Below are 21,469 nucleotides of genomic sequence, written 5' to 3'. Positions count from 1 at the left end.
TTTCTTGTGCACCTTCAACCAGTCAGGGACGTGTCCTGGTCAGTTTCTCCCCTCTGGAATGTCCCCCCAAGGCCTAAAACCCAAGGCAGCCCAGGTGAATCACAGCTTTAGACAAGGCAGGGGTCACTGTCCTTTCACCTGCTTACCCAAGGGTGTGTGTGCGCGCACGTCTCTCTCTCTCTGTGGGTGTATTAGGACACACAGATTGCCTCTGTGTCAAGGTTGGGAACTAGGGCTGTTGGGTGCCAGGCCTTGCAATGAAAACGTTTTAAGTGCTGTCTTTGCCTTTGTCTCTTGTTTGGAAAGTTGTATTCTGGAAGAAGGAGAAGAAGGGAGGATGAAGGGGAAGGAGGAACAGAATGAGGAGGAGAAGAGGAGGAGGAGAAGAAGAGAGGATAGAGAAGGAAAACCGAATGAGGAGGAAGAGTAAAAGGAGAGATGGTGGAGAAGGAGAGATGAGGAGAAGGAAGAAGGAAGAGAAAGAAAGAAAAGAAAAAAGAAAATAGGAAAGAAGGAAGGAAGGAAGGAAAAAGAAAGAAAGAAAAAGAAAGAAAGAAAGAAAGAAGAAAGAAAGAAGAAAGAAAGAAAGAAAGAAAGAAAGAAAGAAAGAAAGAAAGAAAGAAAGAAAGAAAGAAAGAAAGAAAGAAAGAAAGGAAGGAAGAAGGATCAAACCAGCTACCTATAAATTCTGTCAATTGCCTCCCCCTTTTAGGCACCTGGACAGGTGATCTTTTCCTACCAATAATAATCGGATGCACGGATTTTGGAAGGGGCCCCCCCTCTCCTTTCCTTCCTTCCTTGTGGTTGGAGAAGAGCCACCTTAGCTAAAAAATAAAATAAAGAAATTGGCACCTTGGCCCAGCCCCAATTTTTATTTTAAGCTTTTAATCTCCTGCCTTTCCATCAAAGGGTCTCTCGGCCCAACTGCTTCCTGGCTTTCCCTGCTCCGCCAGCCGTGCCCAGGTTGTGATAAGGCAAAAAAAAAAACCCCTCTCCTTTAATTACTCAGCAAAATCGGCTCCGTGGACTCAGCCGAAGGAGGAGGGTTCGAGTGGCCCGCTTAATCTGGCCTTTCATCTTTCAGGGCCGCTTCCTCTTTGCGGCCTCCCCTCTTTCCTTCCTCCCATCCCGCTTTTCCCAAAGCCCCCGAAATCAACGGGGGTCCACAATGTTCCCTTTCTCCTCCAGAAAAAAACAGTCCCATTGCAGCCGTCGTTAGCCACGCGGTCATTAAGTGAACCCGGCTTCCCTCATTGACTTCGCTCATCAGAAGGTCACAAAAGGGGATCACAGGACGCTGCGACCGTCATAACTATGAGTCAGTTGCCAAGCCTCTGAATTTTGTTCACAGGACCATCCGGATGCTGCGACGGTTGTAAGGGTGCAAAACCGTCCTAAGTCCGGATCGATTTTTCAGGCTTGTGATAACTTCAGACCATCACTAAATGAAGCGTTGTAAGTCGAGGACTGCCTGCACCACAGTCCTCTTCCCTGCTCTGCTGAGAGGGCAACCCCACATTGGGCTGGCTTGCAGCAAGACAGCTTGCCATCCTTTCTTGCAAAGGAGAAAAAAAGGTTGCGTTGTCTGTCATTGTGCTCCTTCCTTAATTCCTGGGGGGGGGGGAGGAGGCATCTCTGCCCAGTCTGGGGAGCCCAACCAGCTGCTCCGGCCACTGGTCCCTGCTGGGCAAACAGGTGATGGAGGAGGAGGGCAACTGCGGCTCCTGCCTGCGACGGGGATGAGCTCACCGCCCAGGAACGTAGCAATTACGGCATGCTCAAGAGGAGGCGGAGGCGGCCGGCCGGGCGACACACCTGGATGCACCGGGATGGAGAGGTGGCAGCAGGACCGGCTGGGCAGCTTCGGAAGGCAGGTGAGAAGATGGTGGTGCACGGAGGCCCCGAACCCCCGAGAGGCCGAGGGGCTCTGGGACCGACCCAGGAGACTCTCCCTGCCGGCTGCAACCTTGAGGAGCCCACCGGGACCCCCCCTGGCCGGTCCTGCCGGGGAGGAGGAGAAAAAATGGTGGTGCATCCAGGTGAGTCTCACGCAGAGCATCGCTGGAGAGAGACGGTGTGTCTTTGAAGGCAGGAAAGGACCTTTCTGTCAATTTCTGGCACCCAGGTTGGCAGCTGGCAGCCTCTCGGCCCAGCCCGGCCTCTTTGGGGCCAAGACGGGGGGAAAAAAGGAATCGTTCAATTGACGTCTTTTGCATTTCACCTTTGTGTTGTTGTTGTGCTTTTCGTTGGCTGGTGTCCAGACGGGCTTTGCTCTTCCCTTGCTTTCCCGGATCGGTGTTTGATCCTAAACATGGAGCCTCCCAGAGCAGCGCGGTCTGTCCCAAAAGTCCAAACGCCGCAGAGCTTCTTGCTTTTCACCTGGCTGCTTTCCCCAAAACATGCTCTCCCTGCCTGTTGATTTGACGCTCGGTTCCACTCGCTTGTTTGTTGCCAAAGTGTCATTGCTTCCCCATCTGGAAGGAGAAACGACACCCAAGGCAGGTTGGACAGCCTGAAAATACACGCCGTCAAGGAAGTTTTGAGTTTTCAAACTCTTCCCTGGCTCTCTTGCAACAGGCCTGAAAGGAAAATAAACTACGCAACGGCCTTTCCATTGTTGTTGCACTGGGATTCTCACAACCCACGTTTTTTTTTCAGAGGGAGAACAGAGGCTGGTGGTTATTCACATCCGCTACTGTGTGAGAGCAGCTGATTTAAAGGTTCATAGCGGGATAATTTGCCTGACATTTAATACGTTCCTCGTTGGTGAAATAAATTTGCATTTTGGCAGACCTGCCACGCAGTTTTTCAGATATCCAGGAAAAAGGGTGACGGTAAATGTAAGGGATAGGGTAGGGTAGGATAGGGTGTCCTGCTTGACCAGGGGGTTGGACTAGATGACCTCCAAGGTCCCTTTCAACTCTGTTATTCTGCTATTCTTTTTTCCTTCCTTCATCACTGGAGGATTTTAAAAAGAGATTGGACAACCATTTGTGTAAAACAGTGCTTGAGCAAGGGGCTGGACTAGATGACCTCCAAGGTCCCTTCCGACTATGTTGTTCTTTGGCTAAAATCCCAACAATTAAAGGGGAAAAACCCCTGTCTAGCACCCTTTGATCACGCGTCTGTTTTGCTCAAAAGACTCAAAAACCCCACTAATAATGTGTATATGCAGAAAATTACAGCCTGGTTCACAACAACCCACAATTCAGCTGCGTTTAGATGCCTCAGGGCAGGACACAACATCTGTAGAGAAAACAAATTTTTTGATAGGCTTGGAAAGCAAATTCTGCCGCGTTTGCAGCTGAAACTTCTCCGCAACAGAAACGGATGTGGGCCTTTCGGCGCAGTCCGATATTTCTCCATTTTTAAAAAACCGTTCCGGAGGCCGCGGTTCCACTTGATGTGCGCCCAGCTGTTTGCAAGCGCAACACAACTACGCAAGCGGGCCGAATCCAGCTGGACCCGTCGGGCGAGTTGTTGCTTCGATGTTTGTTTGTGTTTGCAGCTACACAAACTGATCTCTTGCCTCGCTTTTGGATAGATAGAGGCAGCCAAATGCCAAAATAGGTCAACACACATTTGTTGCCTCCGGCGTACCTTGCAGGGGGACAATTAAACGGAGAGAATGGGGGAAGCAACGGCAGTCATTTGGGGAGCGAGTAGCTGGATTTACGCCTAGTAGGAAGCCCGTGGTGTAGCTCAGTGGCTTTACAAGCAGTCCTCGGCTTACGACGGCAATTGATTTTGTGCATCCGATGAAAAAGCAAAACGAGACCTTGATTTTGCTTTTTGCTAATTGGATGGGTTTATTGTTATGGAAATGGTTTGTACGCCCTGTTGTGTAAAAGTAAAAAGTTGTGATTGCAATGTTGTTTATCTCCGACTGGGCTAAAGAGAGTCGGAACTTGCTTTCTTCTTTTCGCTTCCCCTTCTTCCACTGTTCTATCATCTTTTTGAATTTCTCTTTGTATTTTATATTTTGACAAACCAATAAAACTACCATCCCGTTAGGCACATTTTGCCCCCGCTTCACCACCTTGCCGAGCGAATCGCTGCGGTTGTTGAATTAGTCAGAAGGTTGTTAAGTGAATCTGGCTTCTCTCTTGACTTGGCTGGATCATGTGACCCAGGGACGCTGTGACCGTCATAAACAGGAGTCAGTTGCCCAGCGTCCAAATTTTGATCACGCGACCGTGGGGACATTCAACGGTCATAAGTGTGAAAAACGGTCACAGGTCCCTTTGTTCAGTGCTGTTGTCACGCCTGAACAGCCATGATCGGCTTGGCACGTCGCACCAAACTGGGTTTGATGCCTCGGTTGCCATGGAGCCACAAATCTAGGTTTACAAGCTGCAGAGACAGCCCAGCCAAACCGCTATGTGTGTGTGTGTGTGTTGTTTGTGGGAACAAAATGTTTGGAAAACTTGACGTTAAGGCTGGCACCAGACCCGAGGGTGGAGTTGGACTGGGGGGGGGAGATTCCCCCCCCTGGAGATGGAGCAGAAAACCAGGATCTGTTTTCAGCAATGTAGAGATTTTGGCAGAGGGATCCCTGTAATTTGGCTGGCAACCCGTCTTCTTCACCCGCCCAGAGGCTGGTTGTGACAGGTGCTGTTCGCAAGAGCAGAAAAACAAGCCTAGGAAAATACAGGGCTGAATCGCTCCCCTTTTCCCTCACCTCTCTGAGGACTAGCTCCTTTGTTGGGCTTTTCAACTTGGTCTGGAGGGGTGCGTGACTTTTACGGAAATCTGTCGTCCCACTTGGTGTCTGGGGAGAACCACGAATATTTTGGCATAGTCCTTCTGAATGTTGAGACTGTTAAAAGTAGAGCTGCTCAATCTTGTCACCTTTAAGGTGGGGAGGACTTCAATTTCCAGAATTCCCCTTCATGGACTGCAACTCCCACAGTTACCCAGCCAGCCGGGAATTCTGGGAGTTGAATTCCACCCATTTTAAAGCCGCTAAGGTTGAGAAACACTGCTCTAGAGGAAGGTTAGAGGGAGAATTGCTCCTTGGGAGAGTCAAATGCACTTTGTCCATGCTCAGAGACCATTAAGACTCTTTTTCTGTTTTTTATGTGTATATAATTCTTCCATATGGGGAAGTTTTCTCTCCCCACATGGCTTAAACCAGTGGCTTTCCCACCTTGGTAGCTTGACTCCCAGAATCCCCCAGCCTATCTTCATGGACTGCAGCTCCCAGAGTTCCCCAGCCAGCATGGAATTCTGGGAGTCGAAGTCCACCTATTTCAAACCAGCCAAGGTTGGAGAACACTGGCTTCCAGGGAGCTTTTTAAATAAATTTAATTCCTGCTTCTTCAGTTTATATGGCTGCCCAATTCGGCTGAATGGGATTGAACCCTGGGACCTTCCTTGCAGCCCTAGGACCCAACCTAATAATTGTCACCGAGTGTTGGGCAGCAAAGAATTTTATGAAATTGTTGTTATTCCATGGTGCTGCTGGTGCTTTATTGTTATTGTTATTCTAGGCAAGACAGGAAACGGCGTTAAGGGTGACATTTTATGGAAAAAGCAATAAAATAATAAAACACCAGCACCACACCTATCCACCCTCAATAACGCCCCCTCCCCAGGGGGAAATTCCTTGGGGGTTTCCGTTGGAGGTGCTTTCTGACACAATTTTGACAGGATGATGGACAGGCAGGAAGGGGCCTTTCCATTTCCCATTGTTTTGCCAATGCTGTTTTTATTTTTTTCCCGTTCCTCTCCCCACCCTCAACATCTGGGTGCAAGTGCACGGATTACCTGCCTTGTTTTTTGAACCAATAATAAAAGTGACAACATTTGCAAAATATTTGTTTTATTTACAAAATAAACCAGACAAATCCACTCAACCCTTCCACGCAGGGGCTGCTCCTAACTGAGGCTCTCGGTAGAGGCTGGAGCAGATGGACGGCCCACTGCGGGGCTCTCACTCCAGTTCCCATGATGCACAGCCGTGGCTGGCTGTGGACGATGGGCACTGTGGCCCAGCCGCTGAGCCATTTCCCCCCCCCACTCCTTTCCATCGCCTTTCTCCCCCCCCTCCGTCTCCCCTTCCTCAATTGACACCTGTGGCTAACTTCAATTTTTAATCTGTATTAATTTATTATGGGCATTGTTTAATTACGTTTTAATAATTTTTAATTTTTGTATCTAGTTTTTATGTATTGCCCTGTTCACCGCCCTGAGTCCTTCGGGAGAAGGGCGGTATATAAATTAAATAAATAAATAAATAATAAATAAATAAATAATAAACTTCAAAAGTTAATAAATTGTCAAAGAAAGGGGGGGAACCCCAAATCAATGAGAACACTAGAGGACAAGGCGCATGCGCGAGGCCTCCAGGAAATCGACGAACCACCTTCCAGCGGGGGCGTGGCCAGCCGCCGCCGGCGTAGAGCGGAGAGGGGGGGGGAAAGGCGTGGCTTGGAGCGGCTCGGAACGCCGGCGGCGTAAGGAGGGGCGTGGCCGCTATATAAGCGGCGGGCGTGGCTGTCTCCGCCTCAGTTGCGCCGGGGCGTCGCGGCGGAGATGAGCGCTTCGTTCGGCCTTTGCACGCTGGTGCAGCTGCAGCCGCCGGACGAGAAGCCGGTAAGCGAGCGTGTGCGGGGCCCGGGGGGTGGGGGGGAAGCGAATGCATCTTAATGTTAGCGATTGCATTATTATTTTTTTTGCAATTGCTATGCTTCTGCTGGAGTACCTTTGCTTTGGGTTTGGAAAGCGCAGAAACGCCGAAGCAAGCGCCGTCTTTTGCAAAGTCCCGGGAAGTGACGCGCGTCAGGTAACAGCAGAGAAAATTGACCTCTTGCAATCTCTCTGGTCTATTGCAATGCGCGTATTGCGACGTTTAATGACGGCTCAAGAGCGGGCCCCAAATCGGATTTTATTTCACTTAAAGCAAGCGTAGCCAGCTGCCACCTTCCTTGAGTTATGTGCCTGCAGTGCAGCCTTGGAGAGCCGCCAAAGGGACCCATTTCCTGGGTGGATCCAGGCGGGGAATCCGGTGCCTTTTCCTGGCGAAGAACCCCGGAGGGGAAGCAAGGGCTCGGGGTACCCCTGACCATGTGCAGAGTGAGAGGAGATGCTTTGCATGAGGACTCCCCACAGCCCTGAGCCTTGAGCAGGCTCCTTTGGTCGCGGTGACTTATGGGAGTTGGAATCCTGCCTATGGAGAAGGCCTCAATCTCCGCTTTTGCGGTTGGGGTGCCTGGCTTTATTTTTAAAGAGAACAGCTCTTTTTCCGCCTTTGGGCCTGCATTCACACCAAAGGTGATAATTGGGTGGTAATAACTCTCCTCCATCAATATCTCTGGTTGATGGACGGATGGATTTTTCTGCTTGCATCCCATCTTCCCAGCACAAAAGTTGCACTTTTCTCCTTGGAATTGACCCCCTCGCTTCGTCCCTTGATCCCCAGATTCTGCCCTGGAAATTGCATGATGGAGACCGTGCTGAGGATGTTAAAGAGACCCACAGAAAAGCACAAAACTGGACTTTTATTTCATATGTGGTTCACTTAACACCGTTAAATGCTGCTTCTCTTTTCCTTTCAACACCGATCCTGGATTCAAATTCACCTGGATCCTGGATCTGGTGGTTAAGCCACTGGGGGTAGATTCACTTTTGCAGTCTTAAAATGGGAAAAGAATTCGGAATAAACTGCGATGGATGCCTTGCTGAACGAGGTCTCTGGCTGGCATGAAGAGGGGTGCTGCAGCTGTCTTTTTACGTAACATCTGAGAATCTGTCTATGTGTGTGTGTCTCTCTGTGTTGTGTGTGTTTCCAAGCAGGGTGTGTGCAGATAAAACTCGGGTTGGTCCCTGGCTTGGTTTGGAAAATTGAGGAGTTCTGTGGTTGAATTTCATTGAATTATATCCCTTTCGGTTCGGTAGGTCTCCTGGAGAGCAAATGCCTGGATCCTTTTGAGAATTTATTTTTATTTTATTTATTATATCTATGACCTTCCCCATCTCCCTCTCAGAGGGACTCTGGACGGGGTCAAATGAAATAATTCCGGATGGTGTCTGTGGTTCGTCAAATAATTTAATTGGGCCTGAATTATTTCAAAGGGGATTAAAAAAAGAGAGAGATGGCACTCTTAAGCATATTCTGTATTAAAGATGTATTCCCCCCCCCATGGATAAACACAGTGATTGCTCATTGACTCTTATAAACCATCACTGTGTTTATCTCTCTTTTAGGATAAAAGGAAGTAGTTTTTAAGGAGCTCACTAGATTGATGCTCAGCATTTGAGTTTTGCAACACTGCTTTTCAGATAAGCGAGGGGCAAGAATGGCGAAGGAGGAAGGTTGCAAATTAACCAGGTATCTGCAGTTTAAAAAGTCTGCCCTTAAATGGAAATTAGGTGGAGTGCCTGGCTTAGCAGCCAGGGTGTCAAGTTGCATCTTTCGCTTCAAGGACAAAGAGAAACAGCTCTGAAAATAACAAAGATGATTAATTCTGAGGCTGCTACCTCACCAGGTGAAACTCACAGGTTCCCACCTGGCTCAGAGGGAAAATAATGACACATTTTGGGGTTGGGGGTTGACTTTGCTTGTTGGAAGTTGGCAAAAGGGGATCGTGTGAACCCGGGACCCTGCGACCGTCATAACTGTGAGTTGGTTGCCAAGCAGCCTGATTTTGATCCCATGATCACGGGTGCTTCGCCGGTCGTAAGTGTGGGAAACGGCCCTAAGTCCCTTTTCCCAGTGCCCTTGTAAGGCGTTGAGGATGCCTGCATGCAGAGGTGCCAAAATCCAGTATTGGCTTTTCTGTTAAAGTTGCATGGCTGGCTCCATTGTGATCACATTTTCTCCCAGGGATAAAATAGTTTGCAGAACTCCACCCCTCCTTAAAACTGGGCTGATAAACATGTCGGTATCTGGATAGTGTCATCTCTTGAAAATGCAGTGGGTGTTGCTGGTCTCTGTCTTCTCTCCTCCCCCCCCCCCCCGCTGTCCCCCCCCCCCCGCCATCTGCATTTTCCCACCCGGATTCTTGGAATATTTAAAGCAAAGATCGGTGCCTCCAACTTTCTTAAAGCTTGGAGCAAAAATTTAGCTGACCACCTTCCATTTTACCCACTCTTCTTTCTAGGTTTAATTGCAGACACCCCTTCCTCCTCTTTCCTCCACTCTCGAAGTAAATAAAAGACCTCTGAACATGCACAGAGTGTGTTTGTCTGGGTGCCAGACAGCTTCATCCGGGCTTGAAAACAGAGTTCCTGGGTGGCTCAGTCCAATATAGTTGAGCTGTTTTTATAGACTTAGTTTTGAAAGAAACTTTAAAAAAAAATCTGAACAATCCAGCTTGTTACAGGCCAAAATTATTAGCTGTAATTAGGAGATGAGAAAGAGCTACTTAAAAAAGAAAGTGGTGATGAGTTACAGCTTTCAACTGTGTTGGATAGATTTTATTTTTTTAAAAAATATGTTCCATCTTGCAGAGATGTTCAGCCTGGATTTGGGGATTTAAAATTATAGTTATCTTACAAAATAAGCCAGTTTCCCGGTTCCCCCAACTATCTTGGTGCTAAAGGTCTGCAAAAATATTTCCTGTCTCTTCCTAAATTTTAGGACTTTCTGGGGTGCCCTTGTGAACTGGATGCCAAGACAAGTCGCAAATACAGCCGTTCATTTAGCGGCTGTTCAAAGTTACAGCGGGCGCTGAAAAAAGTGGCTTACAACTGCCACCTTGTCCCTGCTGGCCCACGATTAAAATTTGGTCCCTTGGCAACTGTTAATGTATTTAAGGTGGTCACAGCGTCCCAGGATCACGTGTGACCTTCCCAGTTGGCTTCTGACGAGTAAAATCAATGCAGGAAGCCGGATCCATTTAACGACCACATATTTTGCTTAAGAACTGCAGTGGTTCCACTTACCAGCCAGGGCAAAAAAAAAAAAAGTAATAAAATGGTGTGTGGGTTCCCTTAAGGACCACCTTGCTTAGCAATGGAAATTCAGTCCCGATTATGTCGTAAGTTGAGGACTGCCTGTAATTTTTAAAAACGGGGTGAGGTTGCCCCATTCTTGAAAGCCTTACCTTTTTCTTTCCCAGCAGCTAGACTTCCCAATTTATTTATTTATCCATCATAATTACGTTGCTCAATCAACCGAGGGAACAGCTTGCCTTCAGAAGTTATGGGTGCTCAAAAAACGGTCCAGAATGGTCTAGGCTGGGTCTCCTGGTTGAGCAGGGGGTTGGACTAGAAGACCTCCAAGGTCCCCTCCATCTCTATTATTCTGCGTTCTATGCTGGTGTGGTCCAGTTAAGATAACCTTTATCATCATTTTTCCGCAGAGGCAATAGCAGTGTGTGACAAACCATGGAGGTTCCAGATTTGCTGGGCTGAATCTGGCTTGTGTTGAGTGGGAACTTTGGTTAATCTTCTCCAGAAGGTCCTCGTTGACGTTAAGGCCTCCTAACAAAGGATCGAGGCGTATTTTTTATTCTTCCTGGAACACAGTGAAATAAAAAGGCCTAATTGTCTTGACTTAATGTGTTCTTGGATGCTGTCGGTCTTTCTTTTCTCGGCCAAAGTCTTGCCAAAAATGGAGCAGTTGGGTTTTCAATGACTTTTGTGGCTCAGGAAAAACAAAGCTCATTAGACACCACGACAACTCCTTTGGGGGCGGGGGGGGGGGTTGTCGGCTCTTCCGAACAGCCTCCTCCGAATTGATGTCGCTTGATCCTATCTTGAGTTGTGAATCGTAGACAACGGGTGTTTTGACAGCTCTGCCCCTTGTTGGAAAGCAAAGTTGTCTTGCAGGTTTTGAAGAGCGAGATTGCAACCCTGTGTGCGCTTTGGCAAAAGGGTGTGTGTGTGAAGTGAATCTGAAATGGCTCCTTGTGGGGTTTGTGTGTGTGTGTGTGTGTGTGTGTGTGTGTGTGTGCTTGTGAAGGCCCCGTTTGCTATTGTCAGTCATACCACCTTCATCAGCTCGGGTTTTTCCCAGATGTGTTGGAGACCTGGATGTCAGCTTGAATCTCTGGAGGAAAACAATTGTGAGAAGGTGCCCAAGACAGCTACGCTATTTTTGGGGTACAGAGGGGTGTCTTTCGGTGGCATCTTCAGAACGTTGCTGGTGGGAATTGACTAGGGAGAGATTTGCACTGGGAAGGAAGGAAGGAAGGAAGGAAGGAAGGAAGGAAGGAAAAGAGAGAAAGAAAGAGTTCAATTCACTAACCAGGTTAATGAAGCACTGTTCCTTGGTTCTCCATGGGGCTGAAATGGGAAACAAGATGGTCAGATAAAGGGTTGAGGGTCAGAAGGATAAATTTGTTTTTTAAGGTGGCATTTTCGGGGTCTCTTTCCTGGGAAGTAGCTTGGCAGAATGCCGGGCTGGCCTTAGAGGTTGAACCCAGTTTTTGATTATCTGTATTGCTACAAACCTGGTTTGCTTTGAATGGTATTAAAAGGTTTCCATGATAAAAACACAAGAAAGTAAAAAAAAAAATTAGAAAGGTAAGGAAAGGAAGAAGAGAGGGAGGAAGGAAGGAAGGAGAAAAAAATGAAAGAAAAAAGGAAGGAAGAAAAAAGGAAAGGGGGGGGGAAAGAAAATGAAAGAAAGGCAATGAAAGAGAGGGAAGGAAGGACTTCCAAATTTTCCCAGGGCAGTAATATCAAAAAAATAAATAAATCATTATCTCCTCAGCTGTTTTTGCTCTATGTTTCAACCCATTTCTATGACAACAAACTCATTCTAATCCTCAAAACATATGTTTTATTCCCCCCCCCCCCCTCTAGTTTCCAGGCTAAAGTCCAGAAGTGGTTTCGGAGCAGACAGGAACTCGAATAAAACTTTGGACTCGCGCTGGGTGGGGATTCCATACAAGTTTAGCCGAAGAATCTCTGCTATTCTCGGGCTTTGGCGCAGCAAACCAGACATTAGCGGCTAGGCCACAAACCGACTTCCCCTTTTTTGATCTCTTTGGTTAACGTGGGAAACCCTCAGCGGACTCTTGAGTCAGCCTAGGGTGAATCGACCTTGTGGGCTGCGTAGTGCTCTGTATTTCCTGGTGACCGAAGAACATTTATTTTTCTTTTATGCTTGAGACAGAACCGTGTTTTTTAAAAAAAGAACCTGCCTTTTTTCTTACTTTTTTCACACCTCTATTGGAAGGATTTACCCCTAAATAATTAGAAAGTTACTAACTGGGCAGAAACAGCTTCTCTTAAATCCGTGTTGATCAAATGTGGGCCCTTTAAGAGATGCGGGCTTCAACTCCCATAGCTGGCTGGGGAATTCTGGGAGTTGAAGTCCGCATCTCTTAAAGAGCCCACGTTTGAGAAACATGGACTTACAAATGTCCGGGATTCTTCGCAGTTTCCGACTGTTATGGGCCCTTCTGGCTAAGGGTATCCGGCAGGGGAGCATGGGTCCTCCTGTGGCTGAAAGTCCACCCTGCGAGTGTTATAAAACCAGGAAAAGTCTGCAAGGGATCAGCCCCCCAAATTCTCAGGAATTCCCTGCTATTTTTCCAGGAGTTGGTGACTCTGCTGTCCCTATATCAGATCAAGGCGGGGGGGGGGCCTTTCCCGGCTGCCCCCCCTCACGCTCCTCCTCCTCTTCCTCCACCTTCTCTTTGCGGTGGGCTGCAATCCAACGCGGCAGGCAGCCGATAGGAGTGACTCACCTGGGCCTGCCAGATCTTGGCTGGGTGCCTTTTCCACTGCCATATTTGGCAAGGTTGTGGTGTCCGCGTGTTAACATTATTTGTTTTGCCTGATGGCTTCTGGAGATACGGCAGTGACGCCATTCGGGAAAGGCGTCATTCCATTAGCGATGAGGATAAGGAAAACTTGCCTTCGTCTCTGCCTGGCTCGAGCATAGTTTTAAACGGGCAAAGGGATTTATTTTATTTCTTTTTTTATCCAGTGGTCAAAATGCTTTATGGAAATCACCAGTGGGTCAGTCACTGGTGTGGTTGACAATTGATGTGGCCTGGCAAGGATGGTCGAGACTGCAGAGGTCAACACCCCTGCCAGAAGCGACGTCCTGAAGCTAATGGTGTGAAATTCTATTTCAAAAAGCGTCCTTGAATTGCAACCAAATTGTGCCTCAAATTTCTGTCGCTGAGTGAGACGTTTGTTAAGGGGAGTTTTGCCCTCTTTTATGACCTTTCTTGCCACCGTTGTTAAGCAAATCAGTGCAATTGGTAAGTCAGTAACCCGGTTTGTTAAGCGAACGTGGCTTCCCCATTAACTTTGATTGTCAGAAGGTCACGAAAGGACACTCATAAATATGAGTCAGTTGCTGCAAAGGTCCTGTGAAAAAATGGTCACACGTCACTTTTTTCAATGCCGTTATAATTTTGAATGGTCACTAAACGAATTGTAAGTTGAGGACCACCTGCAAATTAACTGTAATCAAGGGGAGGCAGGCCTCATAGGAAGCGGCCACATCATCAATGTTGGATGGGAACATCTGGTGGGAGAGACACCTGACACATTAGGCAGCCTATTTGCATAGGGAAATGAGATTCCCACGCCTAATTTCAGCCCCAGCCTTATTTGCATATCATTTTTATCTAAGTTTTCAAACGTCAAACTCTCTGCAACAGCAAATTCGCTTTTTTGCATTGTCTTCTTCTCCCATAGACCTCAGGCCCAAATAGGGAAATATTTTCCCTTTCTGCTTAGAGACTTCCCCAGAGTGGGACAGCCAATAAATTAAAATAACACATTTGCATACCATTAGCCAAACCGCCCTAATTGCCTCTCTTTCAATCTGCCCCTTTTGTGGTGACTCCAGGACAGCGTCAAAGTTTTAAGGCTGACCCTGCAGAATGACCTTCCGGGGGACCGGCCTGACCAAGTAAAGCAAAAGGTATGTGCCAACCAGCCCTGCAAGGTAGGCCAGCCCTTGTTTCTGCAGCGTCCATTCTTTTCTTTCTTTCTTTTTTTTTTGGAAGAATTTCAACAGCTGGAAAGCCTGGCTTCTCAGTCTTAAGCTGGTGGACTTCAACTCCCAGAATTCTTCAGACCAGGGAATTCTGGGAGTTGAAGTCCATGAGTCTTAAAAGTTCGCAAGGTTGGTGGGACATCCTGGGCCTAAACAAAACCTGGGTGGTTTTGAGTTTCTTGCTCACTCTGACCTGGAGGGTGGGTGGGGAGCGGGTGGATTTTGGGGTCTTCGTTGCTTTTGAACCCGCTTCTAGCTCTGCCCTCTTAACTCTTGCTCCGGGTCTTCTCACCGCAGCCGGTGGGAAGAGCCTTCGCGATGGTGGCCAACCGGGCCGCAAGCAGCCACGCCTTGACGTCCGAATGCATCAAGTCTAATGAGGGCGACGAGGAGATAATTAAGGTGAGAGGTTTTCCAGGAGATGGGAACATGCCAGACGGAACCCCTTCCTTCCTTCCTTCCTTCCTTCCTTCCTTCCTTCCTTCCTTCCTTCCTTCCTTCCTTCCTTCCTTCCTTCCTTCCTTCCTTCCTTCCTTCCTTCCTTCCTTCCTTCCTTCCTTCCTTCCTTCCTTCCTTCCTCTTTGTCAACCGCCCAGAGTTGTGCCATACTAAGATGGGTAGCCAATAAATTTAATCTATCGCTGCAGTGCTTGACTTACGACCACAATGGAGCCCAAAATTTCTGTCGCTAAGGGAGGCATTTGTTAAGTGAATTTGGCCCCATTTTATGACTTTCCTTGCTGTAGATCTTAAGTGAATCGTTGTGTTTGTTAAGTTAGCAACCCGGTTGTTAGGTGAGCCCCCACTGGCTTTCCTTGTCAGAAGGGGATCATAAATAAATCAGAGCCAGTTGCCAAGTGTCCGAATTCTGATCTGGGGGATGAAAAACGGTCACCTTTTTTGAGCGCTGTTGTAACTTTAAACGGTCGCTAAATGAATCAAGTTGAGGACTGCCTGCATCAGGAAGAAAAAGGGTGGTGGGGTTTTTTTTTGTTTTGCCTCCTTCGTGGCTTCCAGCCGGCTCTTGAATTTTGCCTCCCAAGACCAGCAGCAAAATACACATTTTTGCAAGGATGGTTTTGTGTGCTAAGCGGCCCAGGGTGCCGTTTGGTTTGCAGAACCGGTGCAGCCTGCTTTTTAGGGTGCCGAGGGTGTGTGCTTCTGTGTGTGTGTGTGTGTGTGTGTGTGTGTGTGTGTGTGTGTGTGTTTTCAAGCTCCCTGCCTCCCGTTTCCTAATCCCAGTTTTTGTGCACCGTTGTGGCACAGCCCAGGAAAAATCGGTCTTGCCTGGTCTGGCTTCTCCCCTCTTTCCTCTCTCTCCAATGGGTGTTGTGGTTTCTCCTGTTGTGACTCAGGTGTACCTGAAAGCCCGGGCCGAAGACAGGGCGAAGCACGGCACCGGCCCCTCTCCGTTGACAAACAACAACTCTCATCCGCCAGAGGTAATTAACGCTTTTCGTCATGGCACCCCAGCCGCCAAAATGGGGAGAGGCCGGCTGCCCATAGAAGCTGCCATTTGGAAGAATCTGAATATCCTCCCTTGGCTGCTTGGACCAGGTTTTCGAACTTTTCCTGCCCTGTTAGTTTAAAATAAACAAAACAAAATTCCCAGCACCCTGGTTGAGAGACTGAGCTGCAGCAGTAGAAAATCAGAACAAAACAGAATAAGAACTGGGAGGGACCTTGGAGGTCTTCTAGTCCAGCCCCCTTCTCAGGCAGGAGACCCTATACTGTGGCTGTCTGGTCTCTTCTTGAAAACCTTCAGTGATGGAGCACCCACAACTTCTGGAGGCAGGTAGTTCCACTGGTTAATCGTCCTCACTGTCAGGAAGTTTCTCCTTAGTTCTAGGCTGCTTCTCTCCTTGATTAGTTTCCATCCATTGTTTCTTGTCCTGCCTTCAGGCGCTTTGGAGAAAAGGTTGACACACACACACACACCCCTTTTTCTTTGTGGCACTTGCAAAAACTTGCAATTTTGGGTGCTTCATCCCATCAAACCTAGTCGAAAAAAATTCCTGTTTTCTGCTTGCATCCGGCCTTCAAATTTTGCCAGTTAACCCCCCCCCCTCCTTTTTCTAGCGACCCTCCCTAAAATCACTTGCATTTTTGCAAAAAAACTGAGGCCTTTATTCCTGCCCCCTCCCCCCAAATCCATGGTTGATGGGTTGAGTTGCCAAACCCTCCAGCTTTGCCCAGAAAGATTTCCTCCTCCCCCCCAGCTTGGCAGGAGATGCTTTGCGTCTCCCTGGCACCAAAACCCAGCCTGCTTAGCCGGCTGATTCACTCCTCCTTTCCTTCGCCCAGCCGTGCCCAGATGTTGGGTTGACTCTGTCTCTGCGTTGTGTTTCTTGGCTGAGTCGCACACGCACCGCGCCCGGTGGGACCTTGGCAGCTCAGCTTCTCGGCAAAGGAAGCAGCCTTGACTTCAGAATTGGTGTGTGTGTGTGTGTGTGTGTGTCACAGGTGGGGTCCTTCCCCGCCATCTCCATGCCAAAGTCGTCACCCCCAAAATGGGAGCACCCCATTTTTCAAGAGAATGGATGGGGGGCCTCGGTGCCACGCTCGCTTGCTTTTAATTTTTTCCTCTGCCTTTCTTTCTGACATGCAGTTTCCCCCCGATAAGTCAAATGGCTTCCAGCCTCTTCGGACAGTGACGTATCGCACAATATCCATAAGCCAGGTTGGTGCTGGGATTCCCGGTGGGGGTGGTGGTGGGGGCAGCGACTTTTTAATCTTCGTTACTTTAATCCTTGGTTTCCCCTGTTTCCATTCTAATATTTGTGCGTGGTTTTTAGGGTTATTTGTCCACCCAGCCAGCGATGCTCGGTGAGGTTCCTAATGTGGGATAAATAAACGAGGAATAAATAAAGGCAGGGCTTTAGGGATGCCCCCCCCCCCGAATGTGAGGGTGCGAGGCCAAACCAACCTTGGGGTGTTTTAGAGACGTGTTTTTTTTGTGGACAGCTTCCTCGGTTCGATTTAAGAAGCCCGGATTAAACCCCCTTCTCTGTCCCCTAGGACGAACCCACGTACCCCACCGAGGACATCTCCGTCATGCGCGAGACAACCAAGAGACTTTTTTCAAAACTTCAGGAAGCGGAGAAGAGGCATCAGTCGGACCGCGCCGCCTACGAGGTGAGCCTGGTAAAAAATATTGGGGTGCAAACGGGCTTCCTTGCGACGCGGCTCTTCAAACAGGAGGAGGACCGGCTGGATTTCTGCTGGGAAATCTGCAACAGATGCCCTGAGCCATGGAGGAGAAATTGAGAAAAGCTTTGCAGACAGTGGCAGACAAACAAAAAAGCACAAAATGCCTTTTCTGTTAAAAAGCAGAGGATTGCTCGGCTGGGGGGGGGGCGCGTTTCCCACAGGCTGTTGGAAGGAAGAATTATTTGAGCTGTTCCGCTCGGACAGACAAGGGAGGTTTCCAAACTGGGCAGCCCCGAAGAAACCAAGGACAGTTTAGCTTCAGGTAAAAGGGTTATTAAGTTTGTAAATAGGAAGGGTGATTCCCCCCCCCCTCCCAAAAAAGCTTAGAGTCTTAACCTCAACAACATGCGAGGGAAAAGGGAGGAGGAAATAAGAGGAGAAGAGCAGGCGTATTGTCCTGGGTTTCTAACTGGGCAGGGAGAGCGGGCTAAATCCGGTTTCTCCTCTCGCGCTCAGACGTCCATCTCGCACTACCGGAGGGAAGCGGAACACTCGGGCATCGCCCTCCGGAAGGCCGAAACGGAGCTGGAAATGAAGGACATTAAGTTGGAAGAATTGCAGCGGCTCCTCACGGGCATGGAGAAGGTATAATTTCTTTCCTTCCTTCCTTCCTTCCTTCCTTCCTTCCTTCCTTCCTTCCTTCCTTCCTTCCTTCCTTCCTTCCTATTCTCCCTCCCTTCCTTTTTTCCTTCCTTCCTTCCATTCTATTCTCCCTCTCTTCCTTTTTTCTTTCCTTCCTTCCTTCCTTCCTTCCTTCCTTCCTTCCTTCCTTCCTTCCTTCCATTCTATTCTCCCTCCCTTCCTTTTTTCCTTCCTTCCTTCCTTCCTTCCTTCCTTCCTTCCTTCCTTCCTTCCTTCCTTCCTTCCTTCCTTCCTTCCTTTTCCTTCGCGCCTCCTTGGGGGGGGTGGAATCCCCGAGCAGGATAAGCAAGCGGGGACCGGCGTCCGCCCTCTCTCTCGGGAACCGGGCCTGTGCATTTCGAGAGGCAGGCGAGGGGAGAGCCTCGGCCTCCGCCCCACCCCGCCTTCCTCTTCCTCCTCCCGCAGGAGCATCAGATCCTCCTGCAGAAAGTTCGAGACGGCGAGCTGCACCTGGAAGTCCTCCGCAGCTCGGAGCAGGACAAGGTTGCCGAGCAGGAAAGGTGAGGCTGGCGGGGAGCCTGGGGCCGGGGTGGGCCCCGAAGCACCGCCCTCCCACCTCCCTCGGCAGGCGGCCCACCCCTGCGAAACTCCCGTGCAAACCGTTTGGCTCCCGTTTTCCCCCTCCCCCCCGCAGGTCAGCCAAACTGGAGAAGGAGGTGGCCACTCTGCGGGAGAAGATCCACCACCTGGACGACATGCTCAAGAGCCAGCAGCGCAAAGTCCGGCAGATGATTGAGCAGGTCGGTGCACCTGCGATGGGAGGACCGGGGTGTGTGTGGTGGGGTGTCCGGTTGGGGGTTCAAAACCTGAATTTGGGTCTTTCTCTTCAGCTGCAGAACTCAAAGACGGTGATCCAGTCGAAGGACGCCGTCATTCACGAGCTGAAGGAGCGGGTGGCGTACCTGGAGGCTGAGGTGAGGAAGGGGGCGGGAGGGGGGCTGTCCATAAGCTTCCACAGCAGCTCTCCATGGTGCTGCATGCCTGGAACAGTGAGGACTAGAACCTTTTCTAAGGGAAGGGCATAGCTTTGGACCATCCTCCTCTTCTTCTCCCCCCCCCTAAAAAATCTAGGCTGGTGGGCGTTTTAGCCAGCTGTGCTCCACTGCCCCCTGGTGGAATATTAGGGAACTGCTGGGATCTAGGCAGACACACACACTCCCTTGAAAAAAGTTGTGTGAGTCAGAAAATGTGCTCCTGGGGGGTGGGGAGTGCCTATTCCTGATGGACTGATCCCAGATTTTGGTATCTGATGCAGGTGGAAACATTTCTACAGCAAATTAGGCCCCTTGCAAGGCGGTGCCATGGATAAGGGGGGAGGAGGAGTCAGTTGCAGCGCAGTTCCACCTTGCTTCGCTTCCCGGGCCAGCGAGGAATTTCTCCCTAAAATCCCTTTTCTTCTTCTCCTGCACGGAAGAACCTGGAGATGCACGACCGCATGGAGCACCTGATCGAAAAGCAGGCCAACCCCGGCTCCTTCCACGCCCGCACCCGGTCCAAATCGGAGACCGTCAGCAGGTGAGCCGCCGGGCAGGGGGAGGCGGATGTGGCTGGTATGAAGGTGGCCGTTGTGCGCCCACAGCCTCCCCTGCCCCTGGGGGCCAGCCGGGGGGGGGCAGGTTAGCTTCTTCCAGCTCAGAGATTTGGGGTTCTCCTGCAGACGTTTCGTGACCCAGCTAGGGAACCCCATCAGGGCGAGGGAAGGAGGGGTCAGGGTTGGCTGCCTAGGCAAGAGACACACAGCCAGCAAACCGCATTCTTCCTTGCACTGATGTGGTTGCCTAGCTGGGCCACGAAACGTCTGCAGGAGAACCCCAAATGAAACGTTTCGGGAAACAAGTTCAGAGAGCGCCCTGACCCTCAGAGACCCCCCCTCCCCTTTCTACGACAATTTTTTTATCTCTTTCTCCTTCCCCCCTCTCCCTTCCCCCTCTCCTTCCTTCCCTTTCTCCTTTTCCTTCCTCCATTTGTTTTCCTTCCTTCCTCTCTCCTTGCCTTTTTAATTTTCTTCCTCCCTCTGCATTCCTTCCCTCCCTCCCTCCCTCCCTTCCTTTATTTCTCCTTTTCCTCCAGCAAAAAGTTCACCAAGCCTCTGGGACCGAAACCTTTGCCCCTGATCCGAGTCTTGGAAACATGAACGGGGATTTGCGACTCCACCTGGGGAGAAACAGACCTGCTGGATGTCGGCTGCTGCCTCTCGTTGGATCGCTTCGTTTCCCCCAAGTTCCTCGCCCTCCCGTGCCAAGGGAGGGTGTTGGCACGAACTGGAAGGCCTCCCCAGGCCCTAAAAGCCGGGAATTTTATCGGATCGAGGAGGAGGAGGAAGAGGAAGACGAAATGTGTTAACTGTAGAAGAAAATTGAGCGAGTGGATAGCAGGTTACTTTATAAAAGGACAGTGCCTTTTGAACTCCCAGACCCCCCCCCCAAATTTCATAGCTTGGTTCTCATGCAGACTTATTTTGGGGTAGAGATGGGGGAGAAGGGAAGGTGCATTCGTAGCTCTTCCGGTGAACAAAAAGGTTGATTTGAAAATTAGCTTTTTTCTTCTCTGCCTTTTGAGCCAGGCGCTTCCCACTTTTTCCTTCCATCGTGGAGAGGCTCCACGCTCCCCCCCTCCCTCTCCCCAAAATAAAACGAACCAAGCTAGATCCCTGTTTGCCTAGGGACACTCGATTCCTGTAATTTAATCTAGCACCCTTTTGTGTGTCTGTACATATCTGTCTATGAAATAAATGCGAAAACGGTGTTTAAAGGGGCATTTCAGGTTTTTTTTCTTGCACGGTCTCACAATCCCAAGTTGTAGCAAAAAGAGAGAGTTGCTGTTTTGTTTTCAGAGAGACCCGTTTCCAAAAATGCTGCTCGGTTCAAGCCTTGATAAGGAGCAAACACACATTAATCCCCTCTGAATACGTTTAAAGGTCAGCAACCTTAATGATTCCAGGAAACGTGTTTGCTCAGCACCCTAAGCTGGTTTAGCATTAACGTGGTTCATTCTTTTGCGTGTCTTTCCCTCAAAGATAAATCCGGCCCCAACGGAGGAGTCAAAAGATTCCGTGTATTCCAGAATCTTTAAAATGGGTTCGTTCGGTAACCAGGTTTGACTGCAGCTCCTAGAATCTGTTTTGGCATCGCTGCAATTCTGTTTTCCATTTTTGGCTGGATCAAATGGGTTTTTGGGCTCCAGTCCAGTCAGAAACAAAGTCAGGTTGGGAGCCTTTGCAAACAAAGCTCAGACGATGTAGGGGGTTGGACTAGATGACCTCCGTAGGTCCCTTCCAACTCTGTTATTCTGTTATGATTATTGTGCTGGAATGTCACCTGGCTCCTAATGGGTGGCTCAAAGCAATCCTACCCATGTTCCTTAGCAGAAAAGGGTTCTTTTTTTAAAAAAAAAATCTACTTGGGGAATTCTGGGAGTTGAAGTTTACCCATCTTAAAAGTTGCCAAGGTTGAGAACCTGCACTTTTTAGATAGATAGATAAAAAACCTGTATTGTTAATTTTCTTTAACTGGGGGCACATTGGCCCACATTAAAAATGAAATTTAGCTGCTTGCTCTCAAAGCAGACGCGCGCACAACGCACATTTAAACATGCTACCCACAACATGCCATGGAATCCTACACCCTTACTTGTAAATAACAAATGTTTTAACGTAAACATCCGGATTACAAGAGAGAAAACAAGGCTGGGGGCTTCAAGAACAAA

The 21,469-nt window shown here is 49.1% G+C and overlaps 1 protein-coding gene across 3 annotated transcripts; it reads left to right on the top strand.

Moving 5' to 3' along the window:
* Positions 1 to 1,723: 1,723 nt before the first annotated feature.
* TUFT1 (tuftelin 1) lies at positions 1,724 to 20,515 on the top strand. Of its 3 annotated transcripts, none has more exons than XM_081340677.1 (12): positions 1,724 to 2,039; positions 13,763 to 13,837; positions 14,210 to 14,314; positions 15,268 to 15,354; positions 16,521 to 16,592; positions 16,931 to 17,047; positions 17,579 to 17,707; positions 18,170 to 18,264; positions 18,399 to 18,504; positions 18,595 to 18,678; positions 19,179 to 19,279; positions 19,835 to 20,515. In XM_081340677.1, exons 1-12 carry the CDS (start codon positions 1,740 to 1,742, stop codon positions 19,896 to 19,898), a joined length of 1,335 nt encoding a protein of 444 aa, XP_081196803.1. In that variant the 5' UTR covers positions 1,724 to 1,739; the 3' UTR covers positions 19,899 to 20,515. The 3 variants fall into 3 exon arrangements, with proteins under 3 accessions (XP_081196803.1, XP_081196805.1, XP_081196804.1); XM_081340679.1 differs by lacking the exon at positions 1,724 to 2,039 and adding an exon at positions 6,525 to 6,597; XM_081340678.1 differs by lacking the exon at positions 1,724 to 2,039 and adding an exon at positions 10,571 to 11,020.
* Positions 20,516 to 21,469: the final 954 nt, after the last annotated feature.

This window comes from Vipera berus, assembly GCF_964194415.1.
Source record: "Vipera berus genome assembly, chromosome: 16".
Taxonomy (NCBI): domain Eukaryota; kingdom Metazoa; phylum Chordata; class Lepidosauria; order Squamata; family Viperidae; genus Vipera; species Vipera berus.
This window is presented reverse-complemented; position numbering and strand designations above follow the sequence as displayed.

Coding starts and splice junctions, on each gene's coding strand:
- TUFT1 (XM_081340677.1), top strand. CDS start 1,740: ATGAGCTCACCGCCCAGGAACGTAGCAATTACGGCATGCTCAAGAGGA. Junction 2,040..13,762: donor AAAAATGGTGGTGCATCCAG/GTGAGTCTCACG, acceptor TGGTGACTCCAG/GACAGCGTCAAAGTTTTAAG. Junction 18,679..19,178: donor TGGCGTACCTGGAGGCTGAG/GTGAGGAAGGGG, acceptor CCTGCACGGAAG/AACCTGGAGATGCACGACCG.